The sequence below is a fragment of the Magallana gigas genome, chromosome 8, assembly GCF_963853765.1.
Source record: "Magallana gigas chromosome 8, xbMagGiga1.1, whole genome shotgun sequence".
Classification (NCBI taxonomy): Eukaryota; Metazoa; Mollusca; class Bivalvia; order Ostreida; family Ostreidae; genus Magallana; species Magallana gigas.
In genome coordinates, this window is record NC_088860.1 from 16,152,273 (window position 1) to 16,172,710 (window position 20,438).

At 33.9% G+C, this 20,438-nt stretch overlaps 2 protein-coding genes across 2 annotated transcripts; one reads left to right on the plus strand and one right to left on the minus strand.

Annotated features, from left to right (window-relative positions):
• The first annotated feature begins 419 nt into the window (after positions 1 to 419).
• Positions 420 to 19,963, plus strand: LOC105349042 (neurogenic locus notch homolog protein 1). Its single transcript, XM_011458708.4, has 32 exons — positions 420 to 1,339; positions 2,932 to 3,055; positions 3,159 to 3,271; positions 3,636 to 3,697; positions 3,848 to 4,062; positions 4,269 to 4,493; positions 7,773 to 7,889; positions 8,081 to 8,191; positions 8,436 to 8,549; positions 8,940 to 9,053; positions 9,902 to 10,015; positions 10,222 to 10,335; positions 10,573 to 10,689; positions 11,160 to 11,273; positions 11,625 to 11,741; positions 12,111 to 12,224; positions 12,422 to 12,541; positions 12,649 to 12,762; positions 12,857 to 12,967; positions 13,224 to 13,337; positions 13,504 to 13,617; positions 14,074 to 14,376; positions 14,857 to 15,177; positions 15,412 to 15,579; positions 16,148 to 16,252; positions 16,427 to 16,540; positions 16,872 to 16,985; positions 17,305 to 17,418; positions 18,166 to 18,279; positions 18,787 to 19,113; positions 19,253 to 19,567; positions 19,707 to 19,963. The coding sequence occupies exons 1-32, from the start codon at positions 902 to 904 to the stop codon at positions 19,874 to 19,876; spliced, it is 5,061 nt and encodes a 1,686-aa protein (XP_011457010.3). The 5' UTR covers positions 420 to 901; the 3' UTR covers positions 19,877 to 19,963.
• Positions 6,165 to 7,673, minus strand: LOC136270619 (protein starmaker-like). Its single transcript, XM_066068860.1, is given in 4 exon segments — positions 6,165 to 6,342; positions 6,792 to 7,081; positions 7,436 to 7,510; positions 7,512 to 7,673. Coding segments are annotated over 4 exon segments (705 nt in total).
• Positions 19,964 to 20,438: the final 475 nt, after the last annotated feature.

The following is a 20,438-nucleotide window of genomic DNA, read 5'->3' on the forward strand; positions in this document are numbered from 1 at the left end:
TACAATATGAAAATATGCCTTTTTGAGTTAAAGTCAATATCATCAACAGCTAACTACGAATCATTATGTTGACTTAAAAATGATATGTCCTGTGTAAGGGCACGTAATTGAAAAAAATCTTTAATACCTAAACACCAATCAAAATTAATATAAACTGTTCTAAATATACTAAAGGAAGAACTAAATTGGTCCTTTAATTAAAAACCCATCTTCCTCAATTAAATTAACACTTATCAAAGTTAGGTTGATTTTGTCTTTAGCTAACACATTTTTCTAATTTTTTGCATAAAATTTTCTTCAATAAAACTTCGTAAATAACTCCCGAGTGAGTGCAGTAAATGAATTAATGCAACGTGCCCCTGAAATATATTTACATAATTTCATCGCGGGCGTGGGGACAAATCTGCTATCGTAAACTTCTCAAACTGAATACCACGGTGGCGGTAAAGTAGTCGCAAGTTGATTCCAAACTTTTCAGTATCGAGTAAAGAAAGGTAGACATAATTATTATTTATCTGACTTGGTTTTAGTTCAGGACAGTTATGAGTTTCTGTGTAAAACCGTATGTCAGAATTTGAACTAGACCGAAATGTCGTCACGTCAAGATTTGACATGTCATCATACCATAAGGCTTACCCACTAATTGTCATTATAACTCATTAGTTTTCCTAAAACCTACTCATTTTTGTTTCCTCGCTTGAATCCCAAATTTCGTAAATATTTGGTGTGCGCAGGGAATTTTTTCACGTAAGAATCGGCGCCATTCAACGTTCAAGAGGTCTTCCAAAGTGTTAAAGTATATGTGCGAAACATGGATTTAAAAATATGCTAGTGGAATAGGTAAGTGTACTTTTGGTGTTGTATATTAAAGACGACATTCAAAAGATCGTTGCTAGAGTTCATGATTGGAGAACAGTTCATTAAATGCTGTAAAATGGATGGTTTTGGTGAAGAATGTAGGAAAATGAGCAACGCTTCTCTGTCATTTAGGATGAAGACTGCTGAAAATGGTTCAGCCAGAAACCTCCAACAGAGTCAACTGGCCAGAGACAGTATAGATAAAAGTCAATGTGAAATGTGCTGGGAACGAACTAGGCTTTCTTCGTCTACGTGCATTCACTGTTTTAAGAATGAAATAAGAAATCCCAAACCTAATAGAAATAATATAGAACCATCTTTCTTTGACTGGACATTATATGGTATCGAAATGCTAGTCGTACCCTTAGCAAATTCCAGGGAACACAATGTGATAAAACTAAAATGTCAGGACGTGAAATCCAAGGATTTTAAAATCAGGAATGACCAATTTTCTCAAAAAGAAGGAGCAAATCTTTACCCAGTAAGTATCGCCCTTCTCGTTATATATCCTATTTCCTGATATGCAGTGTGATTAAGTATACACTCAATTACCTATTTCAATACGTGTTTTTCTGTTAAGAGGGCTGGATAGATGTGATCATTGTAAGACTTTATAGATCTCCTAAGGAAGAAGAGCTTTATATATGAAGATATAAAAACATTCAAATTTTGAAGTTAGAATTTATGGAGTTTTTCTTTACTTCATAATAGGTTATAGCTTAACAAGCCATATTAAACATAAATTAACTAAATGTATAGTCGACTACTAATCTTATTACAATGGGTACACTGCCCAAAGTGTTGTTTTTTTCAAGTCGCATAAAAACTCCGGTATTAGATATTTTGGTTCTATAGTGAAACATGTATGATAGCCAGTATTTGACAAAGCTTTCTTTGTATGCATGGTTATATCTATCTGCTTATAATGAACAATATTTTACATTAATTCAATAAGTCTGTCAACTGTCAAACACAAATTAATTATATGAATAGTTTTGTAAACACTTTGAATATCCTTAGGCGTGGTTATGGTTAGTGCGTGTTTCTTTCAATGATTTTAGACTTATTCATACAGTTTGTTTTTCGTACACCTTTTTCTGGTTGCTTATGGTTGTCAAAACAGCGTCTCAATGCGAGAGAGAAGTTAGAATATCATGATAAAGATTAATTAACCTTAACGTTTTGTGTGCAAAGATACTTGAATATATGTGTCGTGGTTTCATTTAAGAAAAAAACCCACCTTTAACAATTTACATAAACTTGTTTACTCCAAACATTTAAAAGTATGTCAAAATACCACACACATTTCGCTTTTCAGTGATTTTAGCAGGATGGCAGTATGCTAGTTATCAAAACATCAAACGCGATATTTCAATTCAGTTGCCAAATACACACGTTTATGTATGCCACAAAGTCAATATTTGACATTTTTTGTTTCTTTACGTGAAATGTTTGATTAATAATGTTCGTTTTCCAAGGTGCAAGTAGTAAATTTATCGAAAATATATAAAGATTCCATGAGTAACACATATATAATTTGTGAAAATAATAAAAAGAATACCCTAAATGTATTATTGATAAAACTAAATAAAAAATGAAATGAAATAGATTCATCCCACACAGAAGCACAATTGCAGAAATGCCTGCTATCTTTAACATTGGCAGGATAACAGTGTTATATATAAGGACCTACTTATTATTCTGGTTGCAAATTTCATCCGCCAAAGACATGTTAAGATGGACAGGACAATTCCTTATCCCGGAATATATGAATATGTAATGATTCTAGTCTATAAAACAAGCATTCTTATGTTTTTGTTAAATGAACATAAAGCTGATACAATACTCCTGACTTACGACTTAGTTAGTCTCCATTGCTAGTACCTTAAAATACTATAATTGCTGAGAAAATCTTAAACTTAGTACTATCGTGTTAAAAATTAAAATAAAGTTCAAAATTAAAACTTTTGTATAAATCTTGTTTTACAGACGTTATGAAAAATTATCACATTTGGACTAGCTCAAACTCATAGTTCAATAGTGTTTATTGCATTCTTGTTTATTTGATTCCAGAAGAGGACCATTAAAGCATACAAGGACATACCGATTCCACTGAGCAACAACAGTGGTGCATCCATCACAACAATACTATTGATCATACTGATGGCGATCACATACACTACGGCAGAAGCACAAGGTTTTTAATTTTGTTTAATTCCCTCAAGAACTTCTCTCATACTCAAACATGCCATTTATGAAGAGTTAATTTTAAAAATCTTTCATTTGCAATTTGTTTGTAGAAACACATCAGTGGGATGTGTCAATGGTAGTTGATAATGTGGATTATACTTCTGGGATGGAGAAAAACATGTCACGCGAATTTACCGACCTCGCAGACACTTTGTGTTTAGGAGTAAGTCATGAAATATACTGTGGTTTCATCAATATTCGTTTGATACCAATTTTCGTAGATTTCGTAGTTAAGTTGATCCATGAAATTAAATGTTCATTGAAGTGCAATTTCTATTAACATTTTGTATTGATAGGGTCATTGGCCTTGAATTTATGTATCCTTGAAACTGTGATTTTCACTTTATTCACTAAAATTGATACCCTTGAATATTAATGAAATCACAGTATGTAAATATTCATTTGAAAATTTGTTTGGCATACCTTTGTTTTGCTTTTGTTTTTCGCCAAAGCTTGCTAGCTTTAACCCCGAATTACTTTAACACTGGAAAAAGAATGCGTGTTGTATCTCATCGTTTTTTTTTCAGCTATCAGGTTATCTTATGGAGAAAAAGGAACAGCGAGTTGGATGCCATGTGGAACATCTGAGGTAAAGCATGCTGCATGGCCTTACAACTGTTTTTGAATCTTTCTCATTGATTTGTTAAAATCTTTATATGAGCTACCTTTCATCAATTCCATTATACATGAGAAACAACCACGGTATTACACAATATAAAAAAATTAACATGCCTTTCAGAAAATCCGCCACATCCAAGGTGGAAGTCAGCTTGACAATTGACAACCTCCCCCTTAAGGTATTTGGATCCAAGGATAAAGTTCTTAACAGAATACTACAAGACTCTAGGCATCTCAGCCAGAACGGCAACGACTACATTGAAATCAAGAGTTACCTCATTCCAACAACATCCATACACGTGGTGCAAAAGACCGAGACAGGTCCACAGTTATCAAGTATGTAAAATTCTAGGCCATATTGCAGTTTTTAAAGTTCATTCGATCAATGCCATAAATCTGAAAATCATTTTTGTTTGTTTAGCTATTTTGTTGCTCAGCTTTGTATGGATCCAAAAAGGAGATCTATAAATCAAAATACATGTTTTTGAAATTTTTTTTCATGGAGTTTATTTAATTCTATTCATTCCTATTTTTAATATCAGAACCAATACTGGACAGTGAGCGACCAAGAAGAGGAGTTAACACCTCCAAACTTCCGGTGGTCAGTGAGGGCACCCCCGTGGTGACTACCACCCCGAAGTCACGTGTCACAACCGTGGAGATCGTGTGGGCCACGAACTGGTGGGACGTGTTCCTGTCCAAGTATCAGTGGGGGGAGGAGGATTTATTTGGTTCCGAGACAGGGGCAACTCTCTCCAGACTTCCTGGTAAGATGGCAGTTCTTAATTTAATTATCTAGGATATATATATAACGGTAGTTCATCGAATGCTCCAGCGTTTCGTTGTGGTACCAAAAATAAAATTTGACTTTAATTACTTAAATAACGAACGTATTCATAGTTTTACCATAATATAATTGGACAAACTGTTTATTTACTTAAGCGGAAAACATTGAGTTTCGTTACTAAATAAAACTTAATGTCGTTTTGTGGTTTTTAATTTCTATAACGATAACTTTAATGACCTCCACTGAAAACAAAAACAAGGAGACAACGACTTGTAAATACAGTTATTTCTGACGTTTACATGTGCATTTGTTTGGTACATTGACTTGATCGATGTTAAAAAGTAGGTATTTTTTGTGAAGTTCATGCGATTATTCAATTTCTAGTAACCTACACATGATTAATGCGTGTCTGAAATAATCACCACGATCAGCGATTACCGCGACTGTTTCCTGAGTGACACGATGACTCTTCCATGTCAGAATGCCAACGATTTCATTTTATTTTTTTGTTAAGATCATGTCTGATTGATTCATGATTTGATATAGAAATTCATAAAATACTTAAATTTTGATGTTATGCAATAATATTTAAAGGTTCAAAAATAAAGATACTTAAACTTTAATGAAATTCTATGAAATCTTAATGCTTAAATATGTGTACAACATATATACGTATATTTTTGTTTGTTTTGTCATATTTTCCGAATACTACTTTTATATATGCGTAGATGAAGAATGTCAAAATAAAAGTAGGGACAAGTTCAAATAATTAGACCGACCTTGATTCAAATTTATTCTTCGATGAAGATGAGAATGGAAAAATGTGTTGGCGTGGCAACAGAAAATATCTATAAATCATAAAACATTCTTATTTTCAGAAATGGAACGAGGCGTTTTGACAACGTTGTATAAAGTTTGTGCAATAAACAATGAGGAATTGCAAATATCTAAGAATTGTTAGCAATCATATAAATTCCAAATTATCTTTTTTTAAATGAAGTATGTATATAAATTTTTCGACCATTGAGCTCAAACCTAATTGAAACCTTTTAAAAGGGCATTTCATTAATTCAAGCGAAAAAAATCACGAACGAGCCATTTTCATAAGATAATAATTTGCAAGCGCATCATCTCGCTCGTAGCTCGACAACTGACATTCAAATTTTCATTATTCCGTTATCCATTAAAAATTTTCTAGCACTACTAAAGCACTGCAAACATTAGGAAAAGGCAAATGCAATTTGCAAATTGTCATCCCAAACCGTGATCATGCTTCTTGAATTTTTTATTTATCGTATGATAACAAAGTCTTATATACATGTAGATATACGAACAGTTCACTATCATTGTTGTCACTGTCATTGTTGTCCTTGTCTTTGTTGTCCCTGTCTTTGTTGTCCCTGTCTTTGTTGTCACTGTCTTTTTTGTCATTCTCTTTGTTGTCACTGTCTTTTTTGTCACTCTCTTTGTTGTCAATGTCTTTTTTGTCACCCTCTTTGTTGTCACTGTCTTTTGTTGTAACTATCTTTGTTGTCACTGTCATTGCTGTCCCTGTCTTTGTTGGCCCTGTCTTTGTTGTCCCTGTCTTTGTTGTCACTGTCTTTTTTGTCACTCTTTGTTGTCACTGTCTTTGTTGCCACTCTCTTTGTTGTCACTGTCTTTTGTTGTAACTATCTTTGTTGTCACTCTCTTTGTTGTCACTGTCTTTTTTGTCACTTTCTTTGTTGTCCCTGTCTTTGTTGTCACTGTCTTTGTTGTCATTCTCTTTGTTGTCACTGTCTTTGTTATCACTGTCTTTTTTGTCATTCTCTTTGTTGTCACTGTCTTTTTATTGTCACTCTCTATGTTGTCACTGTCTTTTTGTCACTCTCTTTGTTGTCACTGTCTTTTGTTGTAACTATCTTTGTTGTCTTTGTTGTCCCTGTCTTTGTTGTCCCTGTCTTTGTTGTCCCTGTCTTTGTTGTCACTGTCTTTTTTGTCACTTTTTGTTGTCACTGTCTTTTGTTGTAACTATCTTTGTTGTCACTGTCTTTTGTTGTAACTATCTTTGTTGTCACTGTCATTGTTGTCCCTGTCTTTGTTGTCCCTGTCTTTGTTGAAACAGTGTTTTGTTGTCACTCTCTTTGTTGTCATTGTCTTTTTTTGTCACTCTCTTTGTTATCATTGTCTTTTGTTGTAACTATCTTTGTTGTCATTGTTGTCTCTGTCTTTGTTGTCATTGTCTTTGTTGTCCCTGTCTTTGTTGTCACTGTCTTTTTGTCACTCTTTTTGTTGTCACTGTCTTTTGTTGTAACTATCTTTGTTGTCACTGTTATTGTTGTCCCTGTCTTTGTTGTCCCTGTCTTTGTTGTCACTCTCTTTGTTGTCACTGTCTTTTTTGTCACTCTCTTTGTTGTCACTGTCTTTTTTGTCACTCTCTTTGTTGTCACTGTCTTTTGTTGTAACTATCTTTGTTGTCACTGTCATTGTTGTCCCTGTCTTTGTTGTCACTGTCTTTTTTGTCCCTGTCTTTGTTGTCACTGTCTTTTTGTCACTCTCTTTGTTGTCACTGTCTTTTGTTGTAACTATCTTTGTTGTCACTGTCTTTTGTTGTAACTATCTTTGTTGTATGACAGTCTTTTGTTGTCACTGTATTTGTTGTCACTGTCTTTGTTGTGACAGTCTTTTGTTGTCCCTGTCTTTGTTGACCCTGTCATTGATGTCACCTACTTTGCTGTTTCTGTCTTTGTTGTACTACCTTTGTTGTCACTGTCATTTGCTGTCATTATCTATGTTTTCACAGTGTTTTGTTTTCACTGTCTTTGTTGTCACTGTCTTTGTTATCACTGTCTTTTACTGTCACTGCCATTTGTTGTCATCATCGCTGTGGTCACTTTATTTGCTGTCACTTTATTTGTTGCAATTGTCATTGTTGTCACCTACTTTGCTGTCATTGTTTTTGTTATTACTGTCTTTGCTGTCACTATTTTTGTTGTCACTGTCTTTGTTGACACTGTTATTTTTTGTCAATATCTTTGCTGTCACTATCATTGTTGTCATTGTCTTTGTTGTCCCTACCTCTGCTATCATTGTCTTTGTTGTCACTGTCTTTTGTTGTCACTGTCTTTTTTGACATTCTCTTTGCCCTCACTATCTTTGTTGCCACTGTCTTTGTTGTCATTGTATATGTATTCATTGTATATGTTGTCATTCCCTATTTTTGTCACCGTCTTTGTTGTCACTTTCTGTGTTGTCACTTTCTTTATTGTTTATATGGTAGAAGTGGACAACTGCCTCCACGAGGACATGTGTAAGAATGGGGGCACCTGTGTCAGTGACGAGATGTCCTACTCCTGTGTGTGTCGGGAAGGCTGGACAGGAGTCCACTGTGAAAAAGGTATCAAAGGAGAGAGAGAGAGAGAGAGAGAGAGAGAGAGAGAGAGAGAGAGAGAGAGAGAGAGAGAGAGAGAGTGAGAGAGAGAGAGATTTTCGATAACAAAATTTTGTCTTTTACTAAAAAAAATTCTGACGTATTGTTTCCTAAGAAATGTTATGCATGCAATCTTCAGTATCTATTTTGTATTGTAGACTTGGACGAGTGTGCGAGGAATCCCTGTAATGGACGACCCTGTACAAACACTGTCGGATCCTATCGGTGTGCTTGTCCAGATGGATTCACAGGAAAAGATTGTACCGAAGGTCAGCATTATCCAGCTGTATCAAATAAATACTTTAAAAAAGACTATTTACTATGCAATCATCATTATTTACACATAAGGTTATAAATCAAATCTTACTACTTGAATGCCAGAGAATAATTTTTGCTGAAAAACTTATTGAAATTTCAAGAACATAGATATCATTTTGATGCTTAACAAATATTTCATGATTGGGATTCGGTGTAAGAACATTAAGAAAACTTTGTTTCAATTGAAATATTCAGATATAGACGAATGTAGGACCAATCCATGCACGAACAATGGAGTCTGTACAAACACTAAGGGATCCTACCTATGTACATGCTCTCCAGGATGGACGTCCAGCAACTGTCAAGATGGTAAGATGCATTTTTTAAATCATTCTAAATGGTGTGCCTACTACAAGGGGAATGTCCGTTTTGACAGCAAGCTCTGAATACCGATGATTATGGGCACAGGGAACTCGCAGTTCAAACGGGCTTCGTATCCATAATTGTTAGCAAAAGAGTTTGCGGTCAAAACGGGCTTTTTGTAACCATATTTGTTTTTACAAAAGTGCTCGTGGTCAAATGGGCTTTGTATCCCTCATTTTTGGCACTGTGGTTTGGGAGTTGTCATGTTGTGAATTTTGTATTTACTGCCACCCGGTAAATTCAAAATTCACAACATGACAGGATCATAACGGTCTTTGAATCCATATATAATTGAATATTCAGGTTGACACATTTCAAAGTCTTTTTTTAACGCAGATGTCGATGAATGTGATTCCAGTCCATGCAAAGTGGGCAGTGTATGTGTGAATAGTGAAGGCTCATACACGTGTGAATGTGAGAATGGATGGGGAGGGAAGAACTGTACGGACGGTAAGTCACGGAGGCGTCTCTCGGTCTTCTTATGGCTTATGTGCTCTTTTGAACAAAACATCCTGTTTTTTGCGCTGGTATATTAGTATTGCTCTTCAGAATCAGTAGTTGTTTATTATGAAGTTAACTGAATTTATCTTTTTATAAAATTAATAGTAAATTAAGTACACTACTATATGAAGTCGTGTATTTCATCCAATATGGGTATATATACACGTATCTCTACAAATAAGATCATATTCATAAGGGAACATCTATCAAAATTTTCTGAAAAACTACTAACAACGCTCCATGCAGTGTGTAAAACTCTGATATATTCTAAATTTAACTTTGATATTCAACTTGATTTACGTGTACTTTGAATGTGATTTTGCATAGCTGAATACTGAGAGGTTCCTTGAGTGAAAGTCCGATGTAGGGATTGTAGATGAGCAATATGGATCAGGGGCCTCGTTTACATTTCCTATTTACCAAAAAACAACTAAGATTGAGCAGATACTCTTACTTACTGTGCGAGACATTAATCTATCAGCATTAGCAAATCAATTTTTTGAAAAGATTTTCGGAATTTTAAAAACAAATAAAATGTCAAAAGCGACCATTATGTTTCTCATTATGCGGGCCATGTGAAGATTTAATAACGACAATAAAGAATAAATTTTTACACACCGCTAGTCGTGATATGACCAAACAGTGATAAATTACGTTCCTTTGTTTTTGTTGTCAACAAGAAGAAAAAATGTCAAAATTAATGTTTTCACAGTCTTGGTTGACTAAGAATGCATTTATGGTCATTCTTATCGATATATTTTATTTATTTTCATGTAAAGTATATTATCTTCATGTAGATGTTGATGAATGCTCTACCTCTCCGTGTGGAAACAACGGGGTCTGTAAAAATACTGTTGGGTCTTTCCAATGTTCCTGCAGTGAGGGGTGGTCAGGAAGCACCTGTGAAAACGGTATGACTCAACACATATTAATCAAAGTGATTTAAATAATGAATAACTAAAGTTTGACTTTGAAAATCTTATTTTTATAAACAAAAATAGAATAAATCGTGTGCATAAAAATTATGCTTTTGTTTAATTTCGAGAGCTTTATTTCGAGGATTTAATTTACTATGAGTAGATTTGCATTCAGTGTTTTTTTCTTCTTTTCTTCAAAGATCTAGACGAATGCTTATCATCTCCTTGTCAGCATGGAGCTGTGTGTAAGAACACCAAGGGAAGCTACTCGTGTTCATGCAACGACGGCTGGGCAGGCAAAGACTGCAACGAAGGTACTATATAATTATATTCTATACAATTTAGTTTACAATTTTATTTTCTTATTAAGCATGTCGTTGAATGAAAAGCTGTTTTGTACAGGCAAAGAAGAAAATAACGTTTTACTCTTTTTCTTTCTTTTTTTAATTGCACGTTGTATTATGTTTCTAAGAAACATTGGAAAATATCTTAATCGTAGATCCGTCTCTTAGCTCAATATCCGAACATGTATTTTGTTTTTTATAATTAAGACATTGATGAATGTAAAGTCCAACAGCCTTGTGCCAATGGTGGACTCTGTACAAACATTGAAGGGTCGTTTGAATGTGCGTGCGCCGCTGGATGGACAGGGGTCAACTGCACCGACGGTAATTAAAATTAAACAAATAGGTATATGTCTGCATGCTTGATAAAGTGTTTAACGTGCCTGACATAATATAAATAAAAATCATTATCCAAAAATGCAGCTGTGATTTGTAAACGCTTCATGCTCCAGGATCATGAAGCAAACTTTAATTTAAGTAAAAAAAAAAATTAAACTGTCGTAATGTCTCTTGATTGAAATCACTAAAAATAAAATAGAAATGCAGTTAAAAGTGTTTTGATTCCAAGTTGTAAATTACAAACAATCGTCCAAATATGATCAACATTCATTTTATGACTAAAATTTTGTCTGAATTCTGAAAATGTTTAATGCTTCATGATCCTGAGGCAAGATCTAGTAGAATGCTATACATGTACTTGGTATTCAGTTTTAAGCATATTTCTATAGAAGTATTTCCATACATATATATATATGTAAACACATCAGTAATATTTGATCTAATTCGTTCTTCAGATGTTGACGAATGTTTCGATTCTCCATGTGGGGAGAGTGTTCCTTGTGTCAATGTAGAAGGCTCCTATTCCTGTGAATGTTTAGATGGATGGACGGGCAAAAACTGCACGGAAGGTAGACCATTCTAATACCAGTTCTCAAAAAGTTTGACCCCCTTTGATTGATAAAGAAGCATTACGGATTTTTTAAAATCAAAATTTGACCCGGAGAAATTGGTGTCTTCGCATGTCTACCAAATTTTAATTATAATCCTAAGATTGATTTTTCCCCCAAAGATTTAAGTAGTCCTACGTATAAGTAGATATGACAATAACATTTTTCTTAACGGTTAGAACATAACAAAATCAATTGATTCTGAAGCTTTAAAACAAATATTTGAAATTGTATTTTCCCTTTATAGTTTAGAATATAAAAACAAATTTCCATTGCTTCTGAAGCTTTGACCATATCTCAAATGCTTTGCAGACGTAGACGAATGTGAAATCCAACAGCCTTGTGCTAATGGCGGAGTCTGTACAAACATGGAAGGAACGTTTGAGTGTACTTGTGCTACAGGGTGGACTGGAACTAACTGTACTGACGGTTAGTAACTACTCAAATTTACGCAGTATTTTATTTCAGACGACAGCATGATTAGGCTAATTTTGGCTCTCTAGTCGATAGCTATTCCGTTTTAAAATTGAATTGGCTGGATTTTTTTTTCTGTTAAATTTTTAACCATAAAATGAAACAAAATGTGAACGAATTGAAATCGAATAAAAATTAAAACATCTGTATGTGAAACCAGTTGCTGCACAAATCAATAAGTATAGCATTATTGTATTATGCATGGATATAAGTATCTCGGTAAAAAAGGGTTTCCAACCAGTGATATGCAGAAGATCAAATCATAAACCATTGTTAGCAAAGATAGGAAAGATTCCCTTTTAAATAAAAAATTACATGTTTCAGACGTTGACGAGTGCGTTGATTCCCCGTGTGGAGACGGTGTTCCCTGTATCAATGTGGAGGGGTCCTATTCCTGTCGTTGTCTGCCCGGGTGGAGCGGTCAGAACTGTACAGAGGGTGAGACACGGTGTCTCTTTTATTCAAAATAAAATGAGCATTAGTTTTGTTCCGATATGTTTTCCCAAATTCTTCAGCTGAAACTAAAAAACATCTAAATACATTGATAATACATAATTATGGTCGGTGGGTTGATACTATTTCCATGGCATATAAGCATTGTACTATTCAGCTTATAAATACATTCTTGTCCATAGATATCGATGAGTGTACCGATGACCAAGCTCTGTGCAGCAATGGAGGTTCTTGCGTGAACTTGGAGGGGTCTTATAGGTGCGACTGCATCAATGGCTGGACGGGGAAATCTTGCGATGAAGGTATATCATTTATGAGCATAAATCATAAATGGAGTTTTAGGCTTTTGTTTTTTCTTTGATTAAAGTATTACCATGTACTTGCATACCCGGTTGTTTGATTTAACCAGATTTGGACGAGTGTGCTGACTCCCCTTGCCCTGATGGCAGTAGCTGTATAAACCAGAACGGCAGCTTCCTATGTGACTGTATGGAAGGATGGACGGGCCAGTATTGTGAGCTAGGTAAGCCACAACTACTGTCCGACAACATATGTCAACATATAGCACTATTCTGTTGGTAATGATTAAGAAAGAGACTATGTTTTCTTCTGAACAGATATTGACGAGTGCCTGTCAGTTGACTGTGGCTATGAAGGCGTCTGCAACAATCTGAACGGATCCTTTGCGTGTGATTGCCCGTCTGGGTATACAGGAACACCTTGTGCTGGTAAGATAAAAGTTCGTCTTTCTAATTAACGTACAATATACTTTTTAATATGCTATACAATTTACACAGAATTTTAAAGGAATTGTTAAAATTCATCTACGAGCATTGAATCTAAAGATTTTATTTTTTCAACTATCAACAATTTTCAACTGCCAACAGATCCATAACAAATTATAGTCTACATGTATTATAAAGTTATTAAATAATAAAAGGCAGAAGTGACATCATCAATTAAATGTTAATGCATTGTGTGTAGATGTCGATGAATGCAGCGAAGATCCTTGCATCAATGGAGGAATCTGCAAAAATAATGTCGGTTCATTTTTATGCACATGCGCACAAGGATGGGAAGGCGATATATGCAGCAAGGGTACTAATCAATGGCATAGAATCTTACTTCTGCATAAGTCCTTAAGATGATTTACTATAAATTGATTCAACTAAAAAAATCATAATTGAAATAGCCAGTGTGGTATTTTCTTTTTACTTTGATTCAAAAATAACGTTTCTCATTTTTAAAACATTCTTATTTTTAGACGTTGATGAATGTGCCCAGAATCCTTGTTCTAACGGAGGAGTGTGTCAAAACATGGACGGGACTTACCACTGTGATTGTCCAGCATCTTTGGTTGGAAAGGACTGTACAGCAAGTAAGAATACCACCCTCTTTAATACTAAATTGTAATTTGGTAAATTTAGATACAGTTAATAAACATTACCAAAGAATCTAATGAATTTGTTTTACACTCAAGAAAGTAAAATATTGTTTTAACTTTAACGGTCGTAATTTCACAGCTTCTCTCTAGAACATATGTAAAGGGAATTAACTTCTTATTATCAACCCAGCCTCTTATAACAAGAAATGCCAGTGATAGAGACTTTAAACATTTAATATTAATCATGTACAATATATTTCTAATGACACCTGAACTCCAACGTACATGTATAAACAAAACAAAAATTAGATTGTTATTAGTATGAATAAACATTCTATGAAGCGACTTACTGAAAACTCTATACATGTAGACCTGTGCTATAGTAATTTGTGAATAATTATCGTGTTTTCGATTTTACAAAAATCAAATAAACGAATTTTCGTGTGTTAGGAATGTTTTTAATGGGAGCTGAAGGACAGTACGGTTCTAGCGTCACCATTAGTTGCGGGGTTCAGGGTCTAGACGACTGGCAGACTATTGAAATCAGACACAACAACAGAACACTCTACCAAGTAAACCCTAGCGGTCTGTTCACCGACTTCACAAACAGCAGGATAGCCATCAACAGTACCGCGGTCAGCAATGGAGCCGAAGTGTCCCTTACCTTCAGAGATCTCCACTGTGAGGATGATGGGCAATATCAATGCATGGTGGACGGGAACTCTAAAAACACCATGAACCTTGTAGTGAACAGTAAGGAGAAACCAGTTTATAAATTCAATTTTGTTAATTTTCATGAAGCAACAAGACAACAGTAGGGAAAGCACAAAACAGAATAAATTTTTTAACTTCATTGAATAAAACATCATGCAGTAAGGAGGAAACGTTTTATAAAGATATTTAGTGTTTATAAACTATAAAGCAACAAAACAACAGTGAGGAGAAAACGCTTTATTTAGACAATTTTGTTAAATTCCATAAAGCAACAAAGCCTGATTTGCAAATTATTGAATTACTTACTTTGTTGGTGGACACATATGCCCATAATCAAAACTTTGGTTTACCTCTTAATATGTACGCTTTCAGATTAATTGTGAAGTGTATAAGTTAAAGATAACATTTGTTTTAATGTTTCCAAGCTTATATACTAGTATTAAAAATTATTCTGAACAGAATCAAAGAATAAAATTAGAAAATATTTTTAAAAAATCGCTTAAATTTTTGCATTTTTAGAACCTTCCTCTGGAGAGCCAACTAGAATTATTAAACAAGAGAGGTTCGTGGATAACCGTAACACAGTCAGTATACAATGTCAGGGACATCCCTCTTATCCGAATGGAAATCTCAAATTCCAAGTCAAAATGAAGAACGAACTAGCTTTCAAAGATTTTACGTTTCCGATTGATGTCCGAAACGAGCTCTCTGCCGACTGTTCACGGACACAGATTGTGACGATAACTTCCGCTTTTGACCAGAACTGGGACCAGGCGACCATTAAATGTTTGGAGGACGATTCCGGGAACTTCGACGAAACAGTTTTAGACATTTTACCAGGTTTGTAGTTTTCTTTCTAATGAGTAATACACTACATGGAAATATGAATCATGGTATGTACTTTGTGTCCATTCACTTAAGAAGGAGAAGCAAATTGGAAAAACTATACCTAGGTAATGAAATAGATATATATTATAAATATATAGCAGAGAAATGATAATTCAATAATATCTGGGAAAAAAATGTATTTTGTTTAATTCGATATGTATTAGAGTTAAATTTTATATATTACAGATAACTATTGTATAAGAGCACCCCCGAACACCATGGTATATCTAGAGCATCCACATAATCCAAGGAAATTTGTTCAATGCTCGAACCAACAACCTACGATCGTCCAGGAATGTGACACTGGCAGTTGTTTTAATGAAAATGATCAGAATTGTGGATCTTGTATCAAAGGTAGATAAAGTAAAAAAAAAAGATTTAACCCACATTTATATCGTAAATTAAAAAAAGGAATAAATTAATTATTGCTTCAATTAATTTTTGCCAATTTTCACTCAGTGATTTAGTTAAAAAAAAGTTAACATGTGACCTTAGTTAACACACATCTTAATACTTGTTGAATGTTTATACTTGAAAAAAAGGGTTGTACTTCATACTGTGCATATTAAAGCTTTCTAAATTGAAATTGTATTTTCGGAATAACTTTGTTTTAAAAAAATGGATACTAGTTTTTTATCATGTATTAGTTTTGCCTCTAAGAGACAAGGATGTGATAGTGCTTTGTCTGCAGCAGCAAAAACGAGTCAAAACAAAACTTTTCAACATCGTACATACAATCAAATAATGTAAATTATCTACATACCATCTTGATTTTACACTTTATCAGAGTAATAAAAGCTCAGGCAATAGAGTTCAGTACAATTTTTGGTAGTGAATTTGGTTTGTTGCTCCTGTTGATAGTAGACTGTTTACAAAATTGAAATGTCGTCTTAGTGAAAAAAGTACCTATCTTGTTTTATAGAGTGTTCAGAAAACCCGTGTAGCAATGGCGCATCCTGCTGGATTGTGAATGGAGTTTTAACTTGTGACTGTGTCCCAGGCTGGGATGGTTCACTCTGTGAGCAAGGTCAGCTCCTTGTCTATCTATCTTTTCCGGTGGAATGAAAAAAAAAATTCTATCCCCCTCTCTCTCTCTCTCTCTCTCTCTCTCTCTCTCTCTCTCTCTCTCTCTCTCTCGTTGAATATTTTATCTTTGCGCTGTCGAGTATTTAGTCATTGTTTGATCTTATATCTTTTACAGACATAGATGAATGCATTTCTTCCCCATGTCATAACGGGGGATTATGCAAAAACACACCGGGTACCTACATGTGTGATTGCACTGCTGGCTGGCAGGGACCCCTATGTGAAATCGGTAAATTACTACTTACTGGTCTTAAATCCTGCATAAAGCAATGTAGTTTCATCGTAAATGATTGATACATATACTTGATGAGCTTGTATTTACGTACTTAATATTTAGGAATTTGTGTGCCCTCCTTAAAATTAAATGATAAATATTCTGTACGTATTTTTTGCATATTTTCTGTAATATGAGTAATGTTCAACTTTTCAAAATATGTCACTCTATAACATTGTAAATCTTTAACATAAAAATCATATGATGAGAGAAAAATAAATTGAATTGAAATATAACTGATATTGATTAAGTTAGAAGTACTTAAACATTTTCCTTTGGTTTACAGATGTAGATGAATGTTTGGCAAATCCGTGTGCTAATGGTGGTCAATGTTATAACAACATTGCTTCATTTACCTGTGTCTGCCCACCTGGATGGACCGGACCACGATGTGATATAGGTAAAAAATATCAAGAGTTTGATATAGTGACAATATTTCGAAAATAATGAAATAAGCATAATTATAAATTCAAACCACGTTCTCTTGAACTAGATAGGACTGGTTAAAAACTTCGAGAAATTCGAGAATTCGAAATATCAAAGGTTAAATACTGAAAGTTTATATGGTGGGGACTTACAAATCTTATTTGAGATATCCACTGTATTTGAGATATCAGTGTCTGAGATACAGAAGTTCAACTCTAATGTTAGTCAGATGTTTGAGATGTCAACGATGTTTGGAATTACAAAATAAACATAATATTTTTTTTGTATTTTAGACATTGACGAATGTTTGAATTCACCGTGTCAGAATAATGGTATTTGTCAGAACGCACCTGGGACTTACATGTGCGAATGTACATCGGGCTGGACTGGACTCTACTGTGAAGAAGGTGAATCTCTATTTTGTTTATGATAATTGATATTAACGCATTTTATACTGTTCTTACGTCTTTTACGCGTGCTATGACCTATCACAAATTTCTCAGAATTTAGAAATCCAGAATGCAAAGGTAAACGCTTTTCCCATTGTTATAGTCGGTTTTTGTTGTGGTTTTTTTTTCAAATGAAGATAACTTCTTTTTTGAAAGTTTTTGTGTAGACGTTCTGCAAGAGTTATAGTTCTTGAAAGAAGTATCGAAATCTGAAAGAATATCATACTAAAAACATATTTATTGTTTTAAAAATTTCAATAACTATGTTATTTGTAATAAGTTTTCAAATTTTGAAAAAATTAACTTAATCAAATTAGACATGCAATGTTTCAAACATAAAAAGTATAGCGATACTTTTATTTAATTAATGTTTATTTCGAATGCAAGTACGGAATTTTAAGGTAAATTTACTGGGTAATTTGTTGACCACCCAGTCTCCTTAAGAGGGCTTGATGGTCGTGGCCATTTTAGACTGTATTGATCTCCTTTGAAAGAAGAACTCCATATTTTAAAAAATATAAGTAGATACTAAAATTTAAATATATATGGAATTTTTATTAACTTCTTTATAGTTAATAGCTTAACAATCCATATCTTAAAATTTTAGGAAGAACTGATGGTGAATTTGTCTTCTTATACAGAAAGTATCAAAATGAAACAGAGTTGGATGGGCAGTAACTATTTTACGTCTCCGTATCCTTTCAGATATCGATGAGTGTTTGTTGAATCCATGTACCAACAGCGGCAGATGTAACAATCTAATCGGTTCCTTCAGTTGTGATTGTCCAGAGCCTTGGTTTGGAAAGATCTGTGAAAGTGGTGAGTGTTTTATCTTTAATTTAACGTGTAATAGCCTCTGATTTTTGTTAAGTTGAAAAATGGAGTACTAGTAATGCCTTTTTCTTTAATTATGTGAAATGAAATTGAAAAAATATTTTTTCAGACATCAAATGTATGATAACCATCAAATATTGCCATAAAAGTCAATTTAGAAATATTCTTTTAAACTATATATACATATATAAAAAATAAATGAGTCATCTTAAGAGAATGTTTAGTATTAAGAAGAAAATGAAAGAAAAATCTTTATTTTGTTGTGTAGTTTGGTATTTTCAGTAGTAGAAACATTTTTTTCATAATATCAAATAAAAGGTCACGAAAAGCATAAAAATTTAGTTCAAAAGATTTATTTTATATCACGCGTCATATACATTTTGAGGTGCAATATAAAAAAAATAACGTAAAAAAAAGATTATAACCTAGTAAATGAATGCGATTACGTAAGATATGGATTCCTCTCATACGTTTCCTGTTCTTAAACACCAGGTCTTTTCGTCGATGGCCATCGTGGGGCCATTAACTCTGAGAAAGTATTGGGGGTATCCTGTACCATATACAAATACCAGGACTGGAAACATCTAGCTATTATCAGAAGCGACAAGAGCAATAGACCTGTCGTCAGAGTAATGTCGGACGGCAACATTAAAACAGCATTCAATAAGAGAAACGTGCAAGTCATCTACACACCCGATGAAGCCAATGAACAGGCGGAAGTCTCTTTGCAGTTTACGCGCCTGCGCTGTCAAGATGAAGGAGTGTATAAATGCTTATTAGATAATGGTCAAAACCAAGATGCCAAAGTGGTCACAACAAGTAAGAAATATGACCATTATTTAACGAATACTTGTAGATTAAAGCATAAATGACAACTTTTAATTTTTGCGGAAAATTTATGTTTGATTATTTTTTCAATGGCTGATATAATTTACCAATGTCCTATATATCATTACAGACCCATCACGTGGAAAACCGGTCATTTCAAAGATTGAAGAGTTGTATGGAGAAGGAAACATTGCATTCAACTGTACAGGGTTTCCTGGTTACCCGGATGGTGACCTTGAATTCCAGATAAAACTTCAGAACGAAACAAGTTTTCATGACTTTACATTTTATAGTGCCAATAGAAAGAATATCGATTTGGGATGTGTCCGAAAACAATTTGTAAATGCTACATACTTCATGAATATGGAGTGGAACCAGGCCAAAATTAGGTGTAAAGCAAAAGGATCGGACATATATGATGAAACAAACGTTTATTTATTGTCACGTAAGTTCCAGTTTGATATTACTTAATTAGCAGAACATAATGTTTTTTGAAGTGATCTTTTATAATGTGCATTCTTGCGAAGTTGATAATTATACTAATTTTACAGTTGATTTAATATAGCCTCTGCAATTTTTTTCAGCGGAAATATGTGGTTCTGTTCGAGTAAATAGTGGCATTCGTCATCCATATAATCCTGGTAAATTCATCACCTGTACTAGAGAGTCGCCTAAAGTCCGAAACTGCCCAGGGACGACTTGCTTTGACGACAGAAGTCAACAGTGTCTTTTTACCTGTGATAATGATGATTAAGATATGTAAAACATCTGACTTCTAAATTATTCAAGTTGTTCACGTATTCTCTGCAAATCTCTCCAATTTGCATTTCAAACTGCATTATACAGCCCTGTAAATTTGTTTACATTAAATTGCGCAATATGTTTTACAGAAGACAATAGATCAGATAGATTGATCGTGTATTGATCTTTGAAGAATGTGTAATGTATTGCATATTGATTGTCATAAATCTTTGAGTTCAAGTAGAGGCGTGTACTTTGTGAGAAATTCGGATTACAAAATGTGATCTATAAATAAAAATAACATAAAACGTAAATTGTGAACAATTATAACAGAATTCTGATGAAGTGCGTTATAAGTATCACATTTGTATAATGTATTTTCTAAAACCAAATTGTGGTATTTTTATATCTGAATACCATTGACTTGGTGCAATATGTTATGATTAAGGATACCTGTACCATGATATACCTGCTTCTTTTCAAACTCGAACTCTAGAATTTGACCATTAAGAAGATTTTATTTGATATTCACTTCTATAAATATTTTCGTTTGTTAAAAAATGATATTTAGGAAT